General features: G+C 39.3%; 2 protein-coding genes and 1 long non-coding RNA gene across 7 annotated transcripts in view; 1 reads left to right on the top strand and 2 right to left on the bottom strand.

Moving 5' to 3' along the window:
* Positions 1 to 88: 88 nt before the first annotated feature.
* On the top strand, positions 89 to 9832 carry LOC122137947 (N-acetylaspartate synthetase-like). Of its 2 annotated transcripts, none has more exons than XM_042727368.1 (3): positions 89 to 607; positions 1746 to 1910; positions 6590 to 9832. In XM_042727368.1, the coding sequence occupies exons 1-3, from the start codon at positions 121 to 123 to the stop codon at positions 6955 to 6957; spliced, it is 1020 nt and encodes a 339-aa protein (XP_042583302.1). In that variant the 5' UTR covers positions 89 to 120; the 3' UTR covers positions 6958 to 9832. The 2 variants fall into 2 exon arrangements, with proteins under 2 accessions (XP_042583302.1, XP_042583303.1); XM_042727369.1 differs by having other exon boundaries at positions 470 to 607; positions 1715 to 1910.
* LOC122137950 lies at positions 2730 to 8197 on the bottom strand. The gene is made up of 3 exons (XR_006155162.1): positions 8108 to 8197; positions 5493 to 5600; positions 2730 to 2850 (listed from the first exon to the last, which is right to left on the bottom strand). It is a non-coding gene; the product is annotated as an uncharacterized LOC122137950 (long non-coding RNA).
* A 7006-nt stretch (positions 9833 to 16838) lies between the features above and the next one.
* Positions 16839 to 23845, bottom strand: part of LOC109094153 (DNA polymerase nu-like) — a 52705-nt gene continuing 45698 nt past the window's right edge. For 2 of the 4 annotated variants that reach the window (XM_042727347.1, XM_042727348.1), the window contains exons 22-26: positions 19166 to 19276; positions 19011 to 19086; positions 18158 to 18225; positions 17544 to 17605; positions 16839 to 17178 (exon numbers count right to left, since the gene is read on the bottom strand). In XM_042727347.1, the coding sequence (XP_042583281.1) occupies positions 17086 to 17178; positions 17544 to 17605; positions 18158 to 18225; positions 19011 to 19086; positions 19166 to 19276 (410 nt within the window). In that variant the 3' untranslated portion in view covers positions 16839 to 17085. The remainder of the gene's footprint in view (positions 17179 to 17543; positions 17606 to 18157; positions 18226 to 19010; positions 19087 to 19165; positions 19277 to 23845) is intronic. The other 2 variants (XM_042727349.1, XR_006155160.1) reach the window with 2 other exon arrangements.

The following is a 23845-nucleotide window of genomic DNA, read 5'->3' as shown; positions in this document are numbered from 1 at the left end:
AAAAAAAAAAAAAAAACGTTACGGTGTGTCTTTTGTGCTTTTGCCTCCCACTGCCGCCATGTGGCACAGCGCCGCATCCAATCAGAGAGATGAGGAGAACACCCACACCCCAGAATCTGAATGCGGCTTTGGCGCATTATAAAAACCGCTTGTGATGCACCGGCAAGCCTCGGTCGTGAGGTAGCTCAGGGTTGCAGTAGTACATCAGTCTTTTTTCTTTCCATAACAAAGAAGACCATCATCCATCTTTTGTTTTTTCTCCCCAATTTCAGTTCATTTCTGGCCAGTTGCATGCATTGTTCGTCTCCCAAAATGGTTTGCGAGACTAAAATCGTTGCAGACGAACACGAGGCCATAGCTGGGACCAAAAAAGATTCAATTATAGTTTCCTCCGCGCAAATGTGGACGTCTTCTTCGCCTTCTCCCAGTGCGCTCGAGAGTAAGGTGGAAAAACGGGACCAGGTTTTTATTCGCGAGTTTGAACGTTCAGACCTAAAGGAGGTGCGCCGGATCTTCACCGAGGGAATCATGGAGCGTATACCCAATACGGCATTTCGGGGGCTAAAACAGCGAACTAGAACCCAGTTTATCTATGCTTTTCTCACAGGTATGTGATCAAACTGTGGGTATACGATGAGCGTAACGGGTTTCACTGCAACGTGTGAAAATAAGCTCTGAGCTGTTTTGAGTTCATATATAGCCTAAGTTAATTATGTTACAATGAAAGGATCGAACTAAAACGACGAGCCCAATAAATTCAGACATTTTTTTGCTCAAACCTGTTTTTGTTTTCAGAGCACGTAATCTTAAAAAATCCCAGTGAATATCAGTAAAGGAGTCACAAAGGCAGCAGCAACAGCAGCAGATCAGAGCATGTGGGACCGGTGAATGAATGAATCCCGCGCAAGAGCACTGCGCTCCCCACATACGCCTCCTGTTAGTGCACGAAGTTGTGTGTTGCCTGTTGAGATGTACATGACGTTTTATTTACAGGGAATTAATAACGTAATGATTTATTTCCTTTTAATGTTTACTAATCATTTTCAGTGGTTTTCAACTACAGGCGGTGTAACCGAGCACAGTGGCGATCTGGCTAGACAGCAACCTTTTTGTGCGCTACATTGAAAATGTACTTATGCCACACTGCTGAAAAGAATGAGGTGTTTTAACAGTGTCCATAAACTTACATACTACACGCGTAGAGAGTACGCTGCATCACTGTACACATAGTGCGACAATGGTTTCTCAGATAAATGAATCATAAGGCCTCATTTTTGAATAGCGCAGACCTTGTGAGCGCATTTTATAGTAGGTTGGAGTTGACAGCAAGTCTGTGTTGACAGTAAACAGTGCGCATCGTGTTGCAGTGGAGTGTGTGGATAATGCATGTCGTGAAACATGCACAGTGTTGCAGCGAGACAGTTGTACTCAAGCGCGCCGTCTTGTGTCAACATCCTCGACACACGCATACTCAGATTTGTTTGGGTTTAATTACAGCCCTGTTATAGCGCCCTCCATTGCCCATTACATTTCCATGCCATACAAATGTATAAAGTTACTGCCTTTTTCTTTTTAAACAGGATACACAGTGTAATTACTTTGCATTACATCTCACTGCTCAGGGTGTGTCTGCACACTCCTAGTGTGTGCACATTTGATGTCTGTTTGTCTCTTCTCTGCCAAAAATCAAACATTTGATTCTCTTTTCTGACAGGTGTCGTTTATTTTTTTCCATTTCTCCATAGTAATGTGCTATGTTATGACCAAATCCTTCACACTGACCTTCTGCACACCGTTTATTCTAATGGGTGCACGTTATTACTACAGCAGAAAAATCATTTTCAACTACCTGGACTGTGCTCTGCACACTGATATGGCTGACATTGAGGCATATTACATGAAACCCACAGGTAAGGCGTAATTTCAAGCACACACACATTCACAAAAAATTACCCTCACAACTAGGTTTTTTTTTTAACATGTTTTGCTACATTTGTGAGGACATTGTAAGAAAAGATGGCCCTCATAAGTATAGCCAAACCTGGACACACATACTGTTCAAAAGTTTGGGTCTGTAAGATATAAAAAACAACAACAACAAAAAAAAAACAAGGCTGCATTTATCTGATCAAAAATACAGTCCAAAATAAATAAATAAATTTAAGGTTCCTTTAGAAATCATTCTAATATGTGATTGTTTGATGAACAGAAAGTTCAAAAGAACAGAATTTTTATAAAACAGATTGTTTTTTGTGACAATATAAAAGTCTTTACTGTCACTTTTAATCAATCTAATGTGTACTTGCTGAATAATAATAAAAAAAATTCTTTAAAAAATGTTACTGGCAAACTTTTGAATGGTACTGTATGCACTTAATATTTGTCTGGAGATTCTGTGGTGTGTGTGTAAGCAGTTCATTGAATTGGTGAAGTCACTGACGTCTAATATATATATATATATAAAAAAATCACTATATATTAATATATAATGTATGATGTATAAACATGTCTATGCCAAAAAGCACCTGGGCACTTGATAGTGAGTATGTTTATGCTAATCACTATAAACTACATATTTATTTACTGAAATATTAACAATATTTTACTTCAAAAGAGGGAAAAAAATAGTTCAATGTATAGACACCCCACAATGCATTAGCTTCCCCAATCAAACATTTATCTCACCAGAACAAATACTCTGTGACATTGAGGTTAAATACTGCACTTTAGGAGTCCAAGAGGGGTTGAATAGCTGATGTGTAGCTTTAATGCGGAAGACTCATGAAATATGCAGAAAGTCTTTCTCTCTCGGTTCTGCTCTTGAGGATAACTGTTTGGAGTCACGTGGCCCTATTGATTGAAGACAGGAAAAATTGTATTGAGGCAAACTCAGAATTACAGCTATAATCCTTAATGTATCCCCAAATAATAATAATAATAAAAAAATCCTCTTGTAACTAAATTTTAAGCACAAAGAGAACAAACATAGAATTTAGTGATAAATTGAGCAAATACTTTTTTGATGAGGATAAATTAGCAGTAGATGCAGTACAGTAAACAGACAAACTGTGTATGTGATTGTGATACGGTAGTAAACATACTAATAAATACTGCAGATATTATTAAAAGTACACTTGGAAAGAGACAAAATAATGGGGGTTCGCTAGGGGCTCATCAGTACCCTGATGATTTGCAGGTACAAAGTATTCTTTAACTTAGTCGTCTATGATTGGTGTTCTAGAATTGTCTGTCAGATGGTAGTAGCATGTGCAGATTGAATGCTGGATGGCTGAAATCTTTTATTAGTCTATGAGCTTTCCTCAGACAGCGTTAGCGTAGGGACAGACATTTATTGCCCATGATAAACTCTGCTGTAGCACTTCACAGTCAAATTCAGAACAGCTGCCATACCAAACAGCCAGATGCTGCTGGCCAGAATGCTCTCTCCAATTCTTTGCTAGAAGTTTAAAAGGGTCTCTTTTACACCCCTAGTGTGCATGTATATATTAGATCTCGACCTGGGTATGCTATCTGTTTCTGCACATTACTGACTCAGAATGAGTCAAGCAGATTTGCTCTGTCACTGGACACTATTAGAAATATATAACACATGGAGATAAAAAAAACAATATATGATGGTCTGTAAAACAGGTTAGTCATAATGGCCAATTCACATTGCACTGAGAGATGCAAACCACCAGCGTCACTCACTCAGACATTCCAAGACCAGACAAAAGATAACTGGCATCTGTTGTTAGCCTTAGTGTGTGTCTGATGGTGCTGAGTGCATTGGCTTTAGAAGACTATTTTGCATGCCCTGGAGAATGACATAAGAGTGACATAAAATGATACACTCCCATAAAGTTCAAAGGGTCTGTATAAAAAAAAAAAAAAAGAATTAATACTTAATTAAATACTTAATTGTGACAGTAAAGACTTGTTACAGAAAATGTCTACAGAATAAATGCTGTTCTTATTAACTTTGTTCATTAAAGAATCCTAAAAACAATTACCATTTTCAAATTTGATAATAATAATAAATGTTTCTTGAGCACTAAATCAGCATATTAGAATGATTTCTGAAGGATGATGTGACACTGAAGACTGGAGTAATGGCTGCTGAAAATCCAACCATGCCATAACTATAAAAAAACAGAACTGATGACATCATGCTTAAATAAATAAAAAAAATTAAAATTGTAATAACATTTCACAATATTACTATTCAAAAGAACAATTTTGAAATATTAATGGTTTTAAACATTATAAATGTCTTTACATTTTCATGTTTATAAATGTAATGCATCTTTATTGAATGAAAGTATTCCTTTATATAAAAATAGTTGTAAATCTATGGTGCAGACAGTTTCTCTGCGTACAGGCTTTTTATTAAGTCCTGCATCAAATGAAAGAGAGAATTGAAGTCTGGGGTCAGGAAATGGGGGAAGGTGTGAATCAAAGCCCCGCTGTGAGTATGTATGGTAGTTTTGTTTAGTGGCAGCATGCAGACAAAGCATTCTCCCAAGGGATTTTCTCTCTTGCTATGCTAATGTGGAATCCTGCATCTGAAGAGGGATTGGTAGAATATATGGGTTATCTGCCAGGGTGAGCTAGATGTTTCTTTAATGCACTAAACACCTATTTGGAGTTGCAGGGACAGGATTTCTTCCAGACACTTGGAAGATAACAAACACCCCATAATATAAAGCAGGAAGATATCACTTTAATATGTGAAAATACACAGACAGATTTGTTATGCTACCTACAAGCCATTAATGACAACATTAAATGGTATTTGTGAAACATTTAATTTCCTTAATGTGATGTGAAACTGCATATTCAGCAGGAAATAATGTGAGATTGGACTTTAATTGTATCCATCTGGATTTGATTGGATCATAAAATGTTGTTCAATATTATTGGCTGTTATTTTTCTCCATTTTAGCTGCCTTGCACATAATACAAGAGAAGCATTTATTAGACAGCTGGGGAGGGGGTTGTGCAAGTATGTGTGTGTGTGTGTGTGTGTGTGAAGTAAAACTAACGAGTTTACAGCAAGACGTTCAGTCACACGGTGATTAATAGTGCTCCTCAGCCCTGAAGCTAATGCAGTCATGGCAACAATATGTCGAAACATAGCATAGTGATATTCTTAGTACTACAATCATACAACTTACAACTACAACTTAGTACTACTTTACATAGAAAGACTGCAACTCCTTTTACATAAATATTACACTTATGCAGAATTTGATACTGTATATTTTATGTTGTGCTTCTACTTGCAGAATAAAGAGAGAGTTTCCTGATTTTAGAAAATATCGTTGACTAGATGTTTAATAATGTGTTGAACAGGGAGGATTTAATCTTGAGAGATAGAAAAGAGTGTGTCAGAAAAGTTAATAGACTTAAAAAGATGATTCTTAACAAAAAACAATATGCATGATGGAAGATTACATCAAGTCATTTAAAACGCATCCATTCTGACATACCTTTGCCTGGCCATATACTTGTTTTTTTTCTTGGAGAAACCCAAGCTCAGTTCCGTCTTTGTATTCTTTGGAGCTTCTGTGGCACCGATGCGACAGTTCTGCCCCTTGCTGAAAAAGAGAAAGACAATGTATAAGTTTAGAAAAAAACAATCTGCTCTGGTCCTGATCTGACCTACAGATGACAGTTGACATACAAGACGAGAAAAATGTGCACTTAATCCGGTAATTCCAAAAATACTTCCCAAATTCCCCCAAGTCATGGAATTCTGAGAATTATTAAGGCAAGTCATCAGCGGTGATGTAATCAGCATTCGAGCGTGTAAAAACAGGTTTTAATTACGTCAATCATGGGATTCACCAATATATTTCAATCCCTTTGATGGTGCACATATTTTATGACTCTTCCAATAACAAAATGTTGTAAACAAATGATTTCGACAGCCTTTCCATTGCACATTACGAGATAAAGATAACAATGAGCTAATCACAAATATGTCTTCTATGTGTTGTATTCTATTAATAGCACATTTGGGAAATTGGAATTGAATTTGACTGGCATGATTCATAAATAAAGTCTGCTACACAGTTAAACTTAAATATGGTTTCATATTTCAGAACACAATCTGTTTGTAAGTTGCACTCACACTAATGCACATCGTTATATATCTCCAGGTGAACATAACTTTATTTTCAGGGTTTGAAAAATGTATAATGTTGAACGCATGAGAAAGGTGTGTTAAATGAATACATACAATACAAACTTGAAAAGAGTTCAACTCTGCTTTACTATTTCACTGCAGCACATTTATTGGCTTTTAGCATGGTAGCTTGAATAACCTCTAATCGGCTATCTTATTGAATTAATGTTTTATATAATGTAAGATAAATGGATTTCAGTTAGTCTAGAACTGAATGATTTGATTGGCTTGATGTTCTAACGATGAGAGGTGTTGAAAAGCAGCCCATTCTACGATGAATATTAGTTTCAGATGGAAATAAGCATGCTCTTTCACTTTAAATTATAACTTTTAAAAATAGTTGGCGAAGGTTTACTCTAAAGACAAAACTGATAATCTCTTTGTTTTAATTTCCCACAGGCTCTTGTTTCTGGGTGGCAGTTCTGCAAGGCCAGGTTGTGGGCATCGTGGCAGCGCAAGGCCGAGAAGACGACAACACCGTGGAACTCCGTCGCATGTCAGTGGATTCTCACTTCCGTGGAAAAGGCATCGCCAAGGCTCTGGGTCGACGTGTTCTAGAATTTGCCATGTTAAACAACTACTCGGCCGTGGTTCTGGGAACAACTGCAGTCAAGATGGCCGCGCACAAGCTGTACGAGTCTTTGGGTTTCCGGCGAGTGGGAGACACTGAGGACTACACGCTGCCTGGGATGACCCGTTCGCCGCTGGAGAGGCTCTTCTTCCAGATTCGCTACAGCCGGTACCGATTGCAGCTTCATGAAGAGTGAGAGACAGACAGTTAACATGAGCGCAGAAGATAGAATATAAACGACGATGCCGGCAATGACCCTGAACCACCCACTGACCCGGTCCTCTTCTTCTACCTATTTATTTATGTTTTGGGCTTTTTTTTTTAAAAGTCATATCTGTTCCTACAACCTTTATTTTTATTGATTTTAATTTTTATACTTATTTTCATGCTCATTGTTTTTGAGGGGGTTTCATTCCTTTGACCACACTGGATGGTTCTGCTCTTACACTTTCTTTTCATGGTCATCTTGCCCTGAAACGCCATGAACAAATCTTAATTGGATATAAACGTAAATTTGTTTGCAGTGACAGATTCTCCCTTGAAACACACGAATCAAGGCAGCTGCCTCTGACCTTTTCCCAAACCATTCTATAGGCCGATCCACATAACTCAGACCACTATAAACAAAGTTCATGATCCAGTGGACATCGGAACTGGAGGGAAGGAGGTAGTAAGGTTTGATCCACCTTTTCAGATGCCATCTTCCTCATGAGGAAGTACGTTTGAAACTTGCAACAGCAGCAGTCTGGTGGAGTCAAACAGTCCAACTAATTGTAATTCTTAGTCCAAAGGACAGACTTTTTAACTGTGTCTAACCAATGAACAAAAAGATCTAGAAATGTGGAATATTATGAACCCATTGATTTATATCCCTAAGCACCCCCCGTTTAATAGTTTACGATAACAACTTGGCAATATAATCTTTATTTGTTTTGTTAAGCATGTTCCTAGTGCTGAGCCAAATTATCAACATTAGGAAAGGTCAGAAATTACTAGAAAAACATGAATGTTCATCATGTTAAAGAGAATGATAAAGAAAAAGTTGTTTCTTTACACTTTTATGTGGCTGACATAAAAGTAACAGTCAGTGAAACTCGCGTTTACAGATATAACTGCTACAAAAAGTCACTTTTCTGAAATCTAGAAAAAAATTCACTTGAAATTTGATCCTAAAAGTACACACATTTCATATACTGTGATAATCTGTAGCACACAGCTGTCATTTATCCGATTTTAGCACATATCTATTTGTGTACCTATTTGATGAAGCTTTAATAATGACTTGATTAAACTTTTGTACACTTTGTGGGTAATTTCACAATTCGGGTTTAGGGAAAAATACTTACTACAAAAATGGCTGAATTGTGGTTATGCTTCCCAGTCTGATATTGCTCCTCGTATGCAATATCTAAAATACAAACAAAGCAAAATCAAATGCAATCAGACTCCAAGTGTATTCAAATTCAACTTGGGTGGCATAAAAACAGCAAGATAACTGATAAAACCTAAATTAAACTGAGCACAAATCTGAAATTGGATAAATATTACAAAAAAGGGACTGTATAAGTAAACAATATATACGGCTTTATATTCTGCAACTATTCAATATGTATATGTGAAATGTTTGAATACATATATATGACATACCCATAATCTCTCTCTGTCTCTATCCTCCTATCACAGTACCAGCACAGGGAGAGATACAAACCACAATGAGCCTCATCTGTGACACAATGTTGTATAAAGTTAAGAAACTAAATGTGATTTAAAATACATAGAAGTAACATGTAGTGCAAAAAAAAAAAAAAAAGAAAAAAAGAACAAAAAAAAACATTGTCAGTTTTCCTCGACTTTAACCCCACCCCCATTCGAATATCTGACTGCAACCCTGGGCCAGACCTCTCCCTCCCTTACGTCCCCAACCTCTCAACCCCACCCCCATCTCTGCATGAGCCACAGAGTCTTGTTGCGCTGCCCTTTTCCCATTCTAGCTTGTACTCTCCCCATACTTCCCTCCCTCTGTGATGTCACAGTAGCAGTGCGGAGAGTTGTGGGCATGGCTTAGAATGTGAGATGGGCGGGGCCAACCAAACAATAGGACTACCCACCAGCTTGCTGCTTCAATGACATCACAGCTGCCAATAGTAGAATGCAAAAGCAATGCAAGTTTGTGGCATGCCTCTGTACCTGGTTTGTGCGTACGGTGCCTGCCCTGGAAAAGAAGTATATTTAAAACTATGTAAAACAAGCTTCTTTTTTAACTGGACATATAACAAATATGTGTGTTTCATTGTTCAAAGAAATTGTTGTTGCATGAAACGTCTTTGAAAGAAAAATCAGCAAGAAAACACCATCTTACACATGGCAAGTCTTAAAAGTTGGAGCTGTTTCTTTTGCTATTTCTATGTAATTTCAGTTCATTTTAAAATTCTTACTGTCATCTTTTAGGATATTGTGAAATGTACCTTTCCTCGTAAGAAGGCCTTGAAAATTATTCATCTGAATGCGCCGTTTTGACTACACTTCAGTTATGTGATGCTTCTCACTTGACTTGTGAGGACGTCTTTATTTTAGCCATGTGGGTTGAAACAAAAAGGCACCAAGAAAGCAATTCACTAGACACAGCTTTGCCAGTTGTGTGTGCCAGTCAAATTAGACATAGCATTCACCTGTCTCCCTTAAAATTGACTCATTAAGTGGCCAGTTAAGCTGGGTTTGAATGCACTTAACATCCTTAAGAAGAAAGGTTGGGCTGATTAAATCCATGATGGGATATTTAAACTATCAACGTGAAAGGCAGTGTAAATCTAAAGCAAACAGGCTACAGATCACTTACCTGAGATCTTGTGAAACATTTGCGCTAAACTGTGAAAGGCCAAAACAATCCACAAATAATCACATAAATGGGATACAGTATGAAAATACATAAGGAGCATGAAGTTGTATTCAATCCAACATTTAGGAATCAGTATCAGATCAACTGGAAAAATCACACAAATGTCTTAATGGGATTTACCATAGTGCTGTCACATGTGAATGTACGCGGCAATCAGCAATGTATTGCGTATATTGAAGATCCAGATTCGAACAGTGTTTGATGTACTTTAGGTCCTTTGCTATGAGTGTTATTCTTATACCGTAGTGCAACTGCCTTGAAAATCCTTATCAAGTCAAGTCAAGTCAAGTCTGCTTTATTGTCAATTCTTCCACATGTACAGTACATACATACAGAGAATCAAAATTGCGTTACTCTCAGACCCCCGGTGCATACAGATAACACGAACAGTAGAGCCTAAAAATCTAGATCAAATATAAAAATATAAGATAAAAACTATACAATAAGGGAATGTAAAAAAAAGACATAATACAAAAAAATAAAATAAAAATAAGGTTAAATAAAAGCAGCGCAAGGCACATGGCAGATAGAGTGCAAACCAGTGAACAAACAGTGCAGATAAAAATATTTTTAGTGCATAAAAAAAAAAAAAAAAAAAAAAAAAAAAAAATATAGCTTATTCAGTCTGATTAAAAGTGACAAAGTGACAAAGGGCTCAAGAGCAGTTATATTATTAAACTGACTGATGAGGTGGTAGATGATGATGTCCATGGTGAATGAGTGAATGAGGTAGTGAGCAGACCACTGCTGCACAAAGTGACTGGTTCATGACATCGTATGTTAGAGGGAGGGGGGGGTGGAAGGACCTGGGGATGTGGGACCTGGGGGGGGGGGGGTGGTTCATAGTTCAGTGGTGCCTGAGGCAGAAGAGGGACGGGGGGGCAAGTACGGGAGCGAGTTCAGCTTCCTGACAGCCTGATGGATGAAGCTGTCCTTCAGTCTGCTGGTCCTGGCCTGGAGACTCCGCAGTCTCCTCCCTGATGGCAGCAGACTGAAGAAGCTGTGTGAACGGGTGAGTGGGATCACCTGCAATGCAGAGGGCTTTTCGAGTGAGACGGGTTCCATAAATGTCCTGGAGGGAGGGGAGAGAGACACCAATGATCTTCTCAGCTGCTCTCACTATGCGTTGCAGAGTCTTCCGGCAGGACACGTTGCAGGCGCCATACCACACAGTGATGCAGCTGGTCAGAATGCTCTCGATGGTGCCTCTGTAGAAGGTGTACATGATGGGGGGTGGGGCTCTGGCTCTCCTCAGTTTGCGGAGGAAGTAGAGACGCTGTTGTGATTTCTTGCCAGTGCTGCAGTGTTGTCGGTCCAGGAGAGGTCCTCTGTGATGTGGACACCAGGAACTTGGTGCTGCTCACACTCTCTCCACAGTCGCACCGTTGATGGTCAGAGGAACATGCTGAGTGTGCGCTCTCCTGAAGTCAACAACAATCTCCTTCGTCTTCTCCACGTTCAGAGAGAGATTGTTGTCACTGCACCACCCGGCCAGGCGGCTCACCTCGCTCCTGTAGTTTGTCTCATCTCTGTTGCTAATGAGACCCACCACAGTCGTGTCATCCGCAAACTTAATAAAGAGGTTGGAGTTGTGTGACGGTGTGCAGTCGTGGGTCAGCAGAGTGAAGAGGAGGGGGCTCAGCACACATCCTTGGGGGCCCCCAGTGTTCAGTGTGATGGTGCTGGATGTGTTGCTGCCGACACGTACTGCCTGAGGTCTTCCAGTCAGAAAGTCCAACAGCCAGTTGCACAGCGAAGTGTTGAGCCCCAGCTCGACCAGTTTGTGAATGAGCTGTTGAGGGATGATTGTGTTGAATGCTGAACTGAAGTCTATGAACAGCATTCTGACGTATGAGTCTTTTTTCTCTAGATGTGTGAGTGCTGAGTGGGAGGGTAGTTGAGATGGCATCATCGGTCGACGGTTTGGACCGATATGCAAACTGGAATGGGTCCAGGGAGGGGGGGAGGGCAGACTTGATATGGTGCATGACTAGCCGTTCGAAGCACTTCATGAGGATGGGAGTAAGTGCAACAGGACGGTAGTCATTGAAGCAGGATGGAGATGGCTTCTTCAGGACTGGAATGATGGTGGTAGCTTTGAAGCATGTGGGAACAACAGCCTGACTAAGTGAGATGTTAAAAAAAGTCTGTGAAGACATCAGTGAGTTCTGCTGCACAGTCTCTCAGTACACGCCCAGGAATGTTGTCAGGACCCGGAGCTTTGCGTGCATTGATCCTGCTGAAGGATCTCCTCACGCTGTCCGGGGTCAGCATCATCACCTGGTCACTGGAAGGAGGTGGAGTCTTCTGTGCAGTGGAGCAGTTTTGTGCCTCAAAGCGAGCGAAGAAGGTGTTCAGCTCGTTCAGCAGAGAGATGGTTGCTGTCACAGGTCCGCTGTGGGGGCTTGTAGTCCGTAATGGTCTGTATCCCCTGCCACAGGCTCCGAGTGTCTCTCTGCTGTCGCTTGGGCTATCCTCCTGGAGTACTGTCTCTTAGCCTCTCTGATGCCGCGGGATAGGTTGGCCCTGGCTGTTCTCAGGCCCCCCTCGTCTCCAGCTCTGAAGGCAGCGTTCCGCGTCTCCAGGAGTCTGTAGACTTCCCCTGTCATCCACGGCTTCTGGTTGGCCCGGACAGTGATGGTTTTTGTGACTGTTACATCCTCAATACACTGGGTGATGTAGGCAGTGACTGTCTCCGAGTACTCCTGGAGGTCAGTGGTGTTACTGTAAGTGGCAGCCTGCTTAAACATATTCCAGTCAGTTGTATCAAAGCAGTCCTGAAGAGCCTCAGACGATCCTTCTGGCCACACTTGAATCTGTTTCTCAACTGGTTTGGCGACTTTAACGAGCGGTCTGTATGCAGGCATTAGCATGACAGTGATGTGGTCTGAGGCACGAGGTGGGGGGAGGGGAGGGCTTTGTAAGCTCCTCTCTGTGTGGTGTAAACAAAGTCTAAAATGTTGTTACCTCGTGTTGGAAAGTTAATGTGTTGGTGTATTTTTGGAAACACACTCTTTAAGTCAGCATGGTTGAAATCCCCAGCTATGATGAGAAAAGCATCGGGGTGTGCTGTCTGCTGCTCGTGATGTGCGTGCTTGGTATAGTTCATTTAGTGCATAGTTCCTGTTGCTGTTGCTCGGGGGAATGTAAACCGATACGAGCAGTATGGCAGTATATTCCCTCGGCAGATAGAACGGCCGGCACTTAATAATCTTATTATCTTATTATTCTGAATGCAGTAAGCATGGGATTGGGGATTTCATGTATAAGGTGCATGTATTGTTGCCAGATTGAAGAGAGCCTTATTGTAATGCTAAAATTGCAGACGAGTGCAAGAATACCATGATCACTGCTTGTGTTTAACTAAACCGTTGACGAGTCCCTGATCATGCCGCTAGTTTTGCACATGCTAAAACTTTTGCACAAGCTAAAGGCTCAATTAAATTGGATTTATGTATACAGTTAGTGTGTCATATGTGGGTTTAGATTGGTGACTTGATTGGCTAGTCAATGTCTCTGAAAGTTTGAGCAGTGCTCAAGAGAGCAGTTGAGGTGTTATGCAAGGATAAGAAGCTGGAGTTTTACCCAAGTCTTTAAAAAAAAGAACAGAAATAAAGTGCATTCTTTGTATATACATTTCTAGTGTTAGTTCGAAAGAACAGTTGATGTTAAGGCATTCAGATTGACCTTGGTAACCTGCATGAAAGAGATGGCTGCTAAGAATGTTTCACTTAATAGAGGAGAAGGGAGTCAGAGAAAATCCACAATGGTAGATGGTCTTGCTTCATCACTGTCACCCTTTAGGTGATGCATGGAACAAGCCAAGGTACCAAAGTGTGGTGCTACTCCCTTCTTCCTTCATTTACTAGGTTGAAAGCACTCCCTTAATTGTGGCTTCAAGTGGCAAGGAGTTAGTGGCACTTGTAGCACGAATATATGTTTTTTTTGTTTGTTTTTTTTTGTTTTAAATAAGGGTTTTTCTCATGCTTATTTATGATCCACTACAATGCATTAACAGTATTTTTTTAAAAGTTACATTTGACAAAGTCAAGATGTTTGCTGTATTTTGTTTAATTTCTTTTGCCGTTTGTCTCTAAGATGTTGTCCCAACTCATCTTTGTAGAATGCATTTGAAAATCAAGCCTATGTGCCAGTTTATCAAGCAATAATACAAAGTATCACAGTTAAAAAAAAAAAAAAACCATAAGAACATGATCCATGAGATTATAAAAATGTTAAAATGCTGCATTGATGTTCAATCCCTCATACTTTACTGGTGACAGTCGCTCAGATGTTATTAGTATTGGCACAGCAACATCACCATGGGCAAGCCAAGGCCTGACAAAGTGTGAATGTGAATTTTAGTTTTTTTGTATATTTTCATTGTGTTTTATATTTCCTCAATTCTAATTACAACTAACATGTTTACTTGCATCTTGAATTCTTCAGTTTACGGTGGATTTTTATGTTGTACTGATATGTTGCCCGCAAAAAATTAGTGAAAAACCTTTTTGACTGGGTGATGTCATGGGCCTCTGAAAGTTGCGTCACGCTCTGAACCACGATTGATCAGTCTCAAATATCCACTGTCTCCTGATTCACAAGGAGTGCAGTCTCCAACAATCTTAGACAATGATCAAAACAGAGAAATCAACACCACACAGCCAGTTTTACAAGTTGCGCAATACGCACAGGTTCAGATTAAAAGCTTTTATGATTTTTCTTGAAAACAAAAACAATTAACCTTTTTTTATTAACGTTTTAATATATGTAAAGTTGTAAAGTGTAATTTACTGTAAATAGCATTTGGGGACATTTTATGATCATTTTATAACAGAAACTTTATGAATATAACTAACATGTTTACAAAAAATAAAACCCACAACAATACACTTTGGGAAACAACTGCAAACTGAGACAAAATTCTAACAATACAATCAGCTTATGTTTGTGCCAGTCAGAGCAAAAGCAACTTTCAGAGACCCTGCATCCTCTCAGCAGTTATTATGGGCTTTTAGAAGCATTGTAAAGTGCTGGTGGGTTACTAATCATTGTAAATTACTGCTAATTTATGGGTAAATCCCTGGAAATACTTTGGAAATGTATGCCACTTAAAAGATAATTTCACAAGTTGGCAGTAACACTTTTTCTTTGCTTTAGAAATGCTCATGTTTACCATTTCTGGTGTAAGTTGGGATTAGTTGCCCCATTTATGTCAGTGTGGTCACATTTCAGTTATTGGCTGCCTATTACTATAGAAACAAGTCCACACAAAGCACAGCAGGGAAATGATATGCAGCCATACATGGGGGCGGGGTCAGGAGCCATAAATGGGGCTGGGTCTAGTATGAAAATGAGGGCTGGGTAGAATGGAGTTTAGGGAAAGAAAAAAGGAGGTTTGAGGTATTCATTACAGTAAATCTGACCTTGCTTTACCTGTTTGGTTGCAGTGATCACCTGGTTCTTTGAGTCTGAAATCATTGTACTGCCCGAGTTTCCTTTAGAGTTTTTTTTTTTAAACTGCTGTTTAAGTTGCCCCCTTTTCTTTCATTTCCTCAATACACAGGAACTTTGTAAAGATGTAAAGAAAAGTTTTCCTGATTTATGAAAGAAAAGGATGTACATACTGTATCAATTAAAGGAATGATTCATAAAGCTTGTACATGTGTCTGAACAAGTTTTAAAAGCAACATATGTACACACATCAAGGACTTTCAAAAGTTATAAACTAGTTAAATTAGGGCAAAACTATTTACCTCTTACTGTAAATAGCATTACCTCTTATATCTCCAATATAGTTGGAAATGCTATCGACAGCAGTGGCCTTTGAATAGAACTTTGATTTGGGCCTGTTGGTCACTTCATGCCTTTTCTCTGATCCGATATCTATCCGATCATGTAAAGACCAGGCCCTCCGAAAAGCTTTCAAGATTGATTTAAATCCGATCGCTTAAACCACTTCAGGAGCTGGTCTGGGGCGACATGTATATGACAGCGCTAATACAACACGAATCGCCACGGATGAGAAGCTGAGTATCTCTTCAGCAAGCCGACGTGAAAACAAACGCAAATGAAACTGATAAGACTCAGACGCTCAACACACAATCATCTTCATTAAAAGTAGTGAGACTAACTTATCTTTCCAGTGCTGATGCCCCGCTCTCTCTTGTTGTGGTCTTTGATCTTGAAATTAGCTGTCGGTGAATAAAAATATCCGTTACTTTTGTTGACATGAACTCTGTTAAATTTGCATACAGCATGCGGAATTGAGGATCGGATATGTATCCATTTTGCGGAGACACATTTATGTGGCCAAGTGTAAATGGAACCGTTTTAATAAATCAGAAAGCTATCCAATCAGAGAAAATGCATTAAGTGACCAGGTGTAAACAGGCCAACTATAATACAGTTCTTAGCCTTAAGTAATACAGAAGACTCAAATAATTTGTTTAAAACATACCAGTAATCTCATTACTGACCCCCCATTACACATCCTAAAGGATCTTCTCTTATAACAAATCTCAATGATGCTGAACACTAATTAATGACTTTAACAGAGAACAGACAGATCATGACCTAGCAGGGTAATATGTTTCTACTCTCAGCGCCAGACCTTTAAGAATAGGCTTTCAGGGATATCATGACATTCAGAGGGGGTTACAGCCATCTGTGCTGTTACTGCCTCTGAAAACACAACAGCAACAAGCACGGGAACTGGAACATTTTTCAAGGGCGTGTTTGTATTGATAGAGTGTATTGCGAGGGGGCACAGAAGACCTGACGCCACAGACGGACACTGAAAATCTTGGTCAGTGTGTGTGTGTGAACTGTGTACACATGAGACAGAGATACAGCAAAAGGCCAGTGGATTGCTTGCTAAGCGAGTTGTGAGGTTGTCGTGAAAACGGAAGAGATAAGATTAATATGTTTAAAATGGAGTGAGCGAGACTCACTGAATGAGGACTGAGTTTATTAATATTCATCAGGAGACAGACGTTCCAACACAGCAGCTGAGAAACAGATAGCAGCACCATCAGCTCACCAAGCCAATAATACATATGAAATGAAGTTGTCTTGATGACAAAGTCCCATATTTATTATTTGTTGAAAGATGTATTAAAAAGGAGCATATGTCAACATATGATGTACAAACAGTGTAAATGAACAACAACCCCCCCCTCCCCCAGATTTAATAGCTACTTCTATTCTCGTGCAAAGAGATACTAGCTTCTAACAGTGAGAAGAAGAACCGAATCCAACAGTAAAAGGATAAAAATGAATCAAGAGAAGCCCCCCACCCCCCAAAAGAACTGGTACGATCCAGCTTGCTCCTACCGCTGCCCTCAGATACATCAGTGAGAAACAAGAATTGGGAACTGCAGCTGCCCGGTTACCATAGTTACGGGATGGAGAGGAAGAGCGGGAGACTCAGAGAAAAGTAGCTGTAGTGGTGCAGGGGAGGTTCATGTCGCACAATGAACCCCATGATGTTCCTGTGGACAATGAGACTTTGAGGGGCACCTGAAAATAGAAAGAAAAGAACTGGGATCACCAGAGTGGCTGATCTACATCTGCTGCATCATTTAGTTTTACAGTAATTTAAAGCCAGGCTGTAGGAAGGAAGGCCGTCTGGAAATGCAGTGCGGCTTAATTAGGTTACCAATCAAACCCTATGACATAATGAATCGCCTTTATAATGGACAAATCTGTTTGAAAGTCCGTCTAATATGATTAAGGCTTCTATTAGAGCTATAAAATGTGTCTGAAGCAACAAGGAAGAAACTAAATAGATCACAGCTTGTTACTTTCTCTACATTCAGAAGCTCTTTCTTGTACTAAGATACACTGACCGTCATTTAAATGAAGTTGTGTGGGTGTACACTTACAGAGAGATCCACTCCCAAATTTTCAATGTGCTGAAGAGATTCCATGGTCTTCTTCACCAACACTGTTCACCAACAGAATATTCACAATATTTAAATAGCCAGTGCTTTTGTCTCTAAACTAACTGATCTAATTTAATCCCATACTGTCTCATAAAAGATTTACCTGAAATATTTTGAGTAAAATATTAGTTATGCTGTATTGACAGCATTTGTAGCTTAATGTCATTTACTATCAGTGTCATTATCTTCGTTATATTCATTATGTTCGCTAACTGAAATAAAGGCGGAATAAAATAAGTTGAAGTACTAAAAAAAAAAATGAAAGTTTAAACACTAAATTTACTAACTGAAAATAAATAAAAATAGGAAAAAAACTACAACTGAACCAAAATAAATAAATAAATAAAAGTAACTAAAAAAAATACATTTGAAATATAAATATAAAAGCTAATTCAAAATATTAATACAAAATTTATAGTATATAAATAATACTGAAGTAAGACCACAGAAAAAAATGAGAGATTATTCACTCAGAACCAATTGAAATGAACTTGTATTTCACCCAAATTATTTATTTCAAGTTCATATAACAGTACATGTGTGGTCTCCCTCACCAGCAAACTGCTCCAACTGTGAGAACTCCACTTCAAACAGCAGCTCATCATGGATTTGAGCCACCAGCCTACAAAGATAAAGACACACAGAAACTAGAACAGAACTATCAATCTTAATGTTGAGATATAATAACCAGACTGTGACCACCAACCCATGATGTGTTTAGTTTCTGGAGTGTGACGGCAATATTACATTAGATATGTCAAGTATTCTTATTGCTCTACACTGGTCTGCAAGCCATCTATTGCAGACACATCTCCTAATGCTCACTGATCAGAACAGAAAGAGACTTGGAGGGAGGGGCGAGGAGAAAGAATGAAGAAGGAGGGACAGAGAGATGCTAACAAAGATAAATGACTTTAATATATAGAGCTGCACAGCAAGTTGAGTGATTCACACAGAGGGGCTGGGGAGAAAAAGAGAATGAGAAAATCAGGGATGTGTAGAAAAAAATAAAAGGAAAGGCATCCTTGGATAAGAAATATTGTATTGTGTAAAAATGTATATAAACCTAGATTAATAAATGCTGCAAAAACAATTATCTTTGTTAGTGAATGATGCAATAGAATGCATTAGAGGGATGGTTCACCAAAATAAAAAAAATAAAAATAAAAATTCCGCTTTCATTTAGTCACCATCATATTTGTTCTAAACCTGTATGACTTTTTTTCTTCTGTGGGACATGAAAGAAGATATTTTAAGAAAAGTCTCTATGTTTTTACGTCCATACATTTAACTATCTGAAACTTTCTGTAAAACGTTACTGCATTTCCCATATTCAAAATGTATTATACAGGTACACTTGGGATTATAAGAGAGGGAGGGAGTGGAAAGTTGGACGGATGGATGTACCTGGCAGTGTAAGAGGCAGAAGCCACTTGAGAGCAGATTTTGATCATTGCCATTTTGGCTAGGTCTGCAGCTGAGCCTGATGGGACACACACAGCCATTGTGACAATCACAGATGTGGCAAACGTTACAAACACAAGTAGAAATGCACATAATACCCTGTAGTACAAAGTTGACGGCTTGTCTCTCTGCTTGGTTTCGAAGGCTCCAGTCAGTGGAGTGAATGTTAGGGAGGGAACGGCGCCTTCCCATTATGGACTTAACAAAACCTAAGGCATCAATAAGAAAGAACACACACAGCAACTTACACACTCATTCAGCCTTATTATACTCAGTCACTCATTCACACACAGATTCTTTACGAATCACTCATGCCAGTGCATTCCGGGGTAAGTCAGACAATAGGTCAAGCTTTACGCATAAACCCCTGTTGGAAAAGAGTGAGGTCAGCCAGTGGACTCATTCGGAAAATCTCTTTCCCAGAAGCACAGAGACGCCAGGGGCGCAAAGTTTTGGGGCACATAGAGAGAACACTGCATGCATATGTGTAACACTGTTCAGGAATGTGTGTGGCTTAGTGTGGGCATGTTGTATAAACAGATAACACTGATGATGCATCACTGGAATGTGCTATTGTGTTTCTCTGCTATTGCAGATGATGAGAATGGGTGTTGCATCTGTGTTTTTGTTTGTTTGTGTGCATTTGTTTTGGGTGTATTCTTTTAGAAGTGTATGAGAATAATGTTGCCAGTTAGGGGTGTGCAATATGACGATTTTTAATCGTGGATGATAAAAATGTCTCTACGATCTGTTTTTGGAGAAATATCGTAGTATCATGCTATTCTATCAGATGCAGTTCTGACACCTCTGTCTCAATCTACTGTACAATGTGAATTCACATCAGTGTTAAAGGGGTCATATGATGCTTTTTTAAAGATCATTATTTTGTGTATTTGGTGTAACAGAATATGTTGACATGCTTTAATGTTCAAAAAACACATTATTTTTCAAATACTGTACAATATTGTAGGTCCTCCATGCCCCACCTCTCTCAACGCGTCGTTTTCTACAAAGTCCCTCCTTCCGACAAGCGCAGTCTGCTCTGATTGGCCAGCTGACCCAGTGCATTGTGATTGGCCGAACACCGCAAGCATTCGTCGGAAATGTAACGCCCCTTCCATAATCGCAAGCTTCATCTTTCCAAATAAATGTAAAGATTGTAAATAATGTCCTTTGATTTACCATCAGTTCAAGCCCGAAAGGGGAACAGAATCGCGTGACAGACACAGTGATGAAGTTTGTATGTGTTTGCAGTACACAAGCCACGGATGGTTAAGACAGCTGACTCCACTATTATGTGACCCTGTCTCTCTCTCTCTCTCACGCACACGCGTGCTTGCACACATATACACAAACACATACACAACACGAAAACTCCGCATTTGAACAGTCAATAGCAAATACTTAAACTAATAACAAAACATACTTACAGTAGCCGATTCAGAAGTGCCAGATTGTCATAGGAAAGTCAGAATTACCTCATCTCCTAGGTGGCATTAGCAAATATTTTTACATAGTGACGTAGACATGTGGGGGCGTGTTTGAATGAGCCATTTTAGAGGGGCGTGGCAGAGTTTTAACTTTGATAAAGAATATCTCTTTGGTTTTGAGACTTGCAACTTAAGGGATTTTGTCTATGCACAATCAGCTTGTAACACTCCAAAGAGAGAGGAAAACTTGAAATTGCATCATATGACCCCTTTAACTCAGCAGTAAGCGGTAGAGTTACACTCATGGACACTGCACTTATTCACAATCACAAAAGTACATTATTTGCATTAAAGTCTTGCCGGTTAAACATTTAATATCCGTGCTGAAGCGCTCGCACACTAAAAGCCTGTCAAATAGCACCTAATTACTGAACTAAGTTACATATCGCATCTGATTGTGCTAATACGCTCAAAAACACACAAGGTTTACATATAAACACAGTTGCTTATGTCTTAAGTGAAAGTAATTGAGAGAAAAACAGATGTGTGCCTGTATATTAGATGCGTGCAACTCTTAAAGGGACACTACTAAACATGCTGCCGCTTGTCATTAAAGGGATAATTCACCCAAAAATTATATAAATTATTTACTCACTCACATGTTGTCCCAAACCTGTAATAATTTATTTATTGTCCTAAACACAAAATAAGATATTTTGAGTAACCAAACAGCCGGTCCCCATTGAATGTAATAATATAACATTCAACAGAAAAAAGAAAACAACCTGAGAGTGAGTAAATGAGTATATGATGGTGTAAAAATAAAACACTATGACAGAATTGACAGACAGATGACAGAATTTCCATTTTTGGGTGAACTACTCTTTTAATGTTAATAAAACAAAAAAACACAAAGAGAAAAATTACTCACTGCTCTTGATTGAAGAACTTTAATACAGTTGCTTTCATAAGAATCATGCTGAACACAAAAGAAGATATTTTGAATAATTCTGATATTGGATTGAACATTCCATTGTATGGATTAAAAACAAGACACATTTCAAAAACAACATGTTTCAAAATATATTTTTTCATGTTCCACATAAGGAAGTCATTCATTCATACAGGTTTAGAACAACATTAAGGGTGACAACGTCAACAATGACTATTTATTTTTTGGTGTAATATCAATTTAGGTGTCCAAATACTTTTTGGGCCACTGTGGTTCAGGTCCTTCATCACAGCATGTATCGGCAGAGAATATGTTATTCTCCTTTTCACCTCTGAGAAAGGTCCTGCTTCTCTCTAAATCAAAAGCAGCACAGGGAGTCTTCCCTGAGCAGAAGATTAGACGCAATCACACCCCTACAGGAACTCCCTGTTCTAGAACAGATTACCGAGAGAGAAAGCTCAGTCTAAAGCCCTTCTCTGTTTAGTTTTCTTGATTTTTCTTCACTCTCAGAACCTGATAAATTTTCCAGCTAAAATGATAGCAGGTGTTTTGTTGCTGTGTGAGAGGCTGTGTGTCAATTCCTCCAGTATTAATTGTATAATGATCGTGCTGGAAGGAACTTTCAGTCCCAGAACTTCAATTTCATTCCATTTCTGCCTGTTTGACAAGCAACTCTCTGAACATTGAAAGGTTCACCATACCTTACAATGTGATCTAATACATTTTCTAAACTATTTTTGTCAATTTACAGTATATACTATAAGTGACAAAATCAGCCATCAGAACAGGAACACTGACACTTTTTCTTTCCTTATTCTGACTGACTTTCTGGTTGAAGGCAACACAGTGAACTCTATGAAATGTCTGATAGCATAGGTACAGTCAGAAAATCTGTAATCTTGCATTGGTAAGAAGTAGTGCTTTCTCTGCTAGTTCCCATAATATTTGTAGCTCTTTCAAATTTCAGCTAATAAGGATATTTCTTTCAAGAAAAAAAAATGTGAAAGCAATCATTTTCCACTCCATTGGCTGTTAAAAGACACCCACTACTAACCGGTCCAGATGGAGTTAATACAAAGATATAAAAACAGTGATCCAAAACGTTTCCTGAAGCAAAATAACTCGGCATATTAGTCTTAAAGGTGCCATGTGTAAAAATTGAGGTAAAAATATCCAAAAAATGACCTACACGCATCAAAAGAATGAGAAGAAATAAGGGCGATGATGTCATTAAAAAAATGTCAAGTTATAGTGCTGCAGAGATATCAACCTTAATTAGCATTAGCATTTCTAGCCACGGCCCGACAAGTGTCGTAATACCAGTTTCGGCCATGGGAGGCGGTATGCGGGCAACATAACCACCAGCCAACCTGCAATACACGAATAACTCGCACGGCTTGTGGGCGTACTTCAACCTGATGTCAAGCAACCGCGCTCGGAATCACAAATCAAATCCGATAAGAAAAGGAGCCGAAACAGAGTAAACATCGGCACTGCTTTCCATCGCTGGAGACAACTAATGGACTTGAAAGAAATGAGCTTTGACTCCGAACTTGCAACATTTCTTTTGGATTGGTAAGTACGATGCTGTTAGTATTTCGCTAGAAGTTTGTTTTATATGTTTGCGTATTTTTTTTCGGGAAGTTATAACATAGAAATGTATCGAAGGTTGTTCGATAAATGTGCTAATGTTAACGATGGCTAACCGTAGCTGCGTTTGATAGTTAGCTAGCTATAACTTACCCACAGATCCGATCCGGTTTTCACCTGTTATCTACCAAAGCCCGTCTCTACAAAGCTGATGCTAAAATGTAACATTACCTAAGAAGCTTGAAATGTCTTCGATGATAATGAACCCGAGAGAGAGAGAGAGAGAGAGAGAGAGAGAGAGAGAGAGAGAGAGAGAGAGAGAGAGAGCGCCCCCCCGGCCGCGCGCGCGCACTCACTCACTATATTCAGAGCGGTTAAGTTTTTGAAAGCGTGTGAAAAGAGTCAATTGCGTGTGTCTCACGGTGAATGCTTGAGAGTTGGCAGCTCTGGTTACGTTGGTTGGCGCTAGCTTGGTCAACATCAGCTGTCTGATGTTGACAGAATGCTGTCTGTCAATTAATTTAATTCAAATAATGTGTATATACAATTCAAAATGTAATATGAACAAAACGAATATGAACATATTCACTGGTAAAGGTGAAGGGGAGTAGCTTGAAGATGTCATGTTTTAAAATCACTTGACATCACCTAACGTTCCTCTGGAGGCAAAACGTCCTCTTAGGCTTCGGCTATGGCTGTAGGGTTGTTGTGAAGGTAGGGGCGGAGCATAGAGACTATGCCGTTTCTCGTTTGTTACTCTAGAGTAGACCAATTCACTTTATTGAGGCATACTGCCCCCATCTGGT

The sequence above is a fragment of the Cyprinus carpio genome, chromosome B7 (genome assembly GCF_018340385.1).
Source record: "Cyprinus carpio isolate SPL01 chromosome B7, ASM1834038v1, whole genome shotgun sequence".
In the NCBI taxonomy this organism is placed as follows: domain Eukaryota; kingdom Metazoa; phylum Chordata; class Actinopteri; order Cypriniformes; family Cyprinidae; genus Cyprinus; species Cyprinus carpio.
This window is presented reverse-complemented; position numbering and strand designations above follow the sequence as displayed.

What these genes read in the sequence shown, in the direction of transcription:
- LOC122137947 (XM_042727368.1), top strand. Translation starts at nt 121, where the DNA reads ATGCGGCTTTGGCGCATTATAAAAACCGCTTGTGATGCACCGGCAAGC. An exon ending in TATCTATGCTTTTCTCACAG is followed by an intron (nt 608 to 1,745) that starts GTATGTGATCAA and finishes ATTTCTCCATAG; the next exon opens with TAATGTGCTATGTTATGACC. An exon ending in ATATTACATGAAACCCACAG is followed by an intron (nt 1,911 to 6,589) that starts GTAAGGCGTAAT and finishes AATTTCCCACAG; the next exon opens with GCTCTTGTTTCTGGGTGGCA.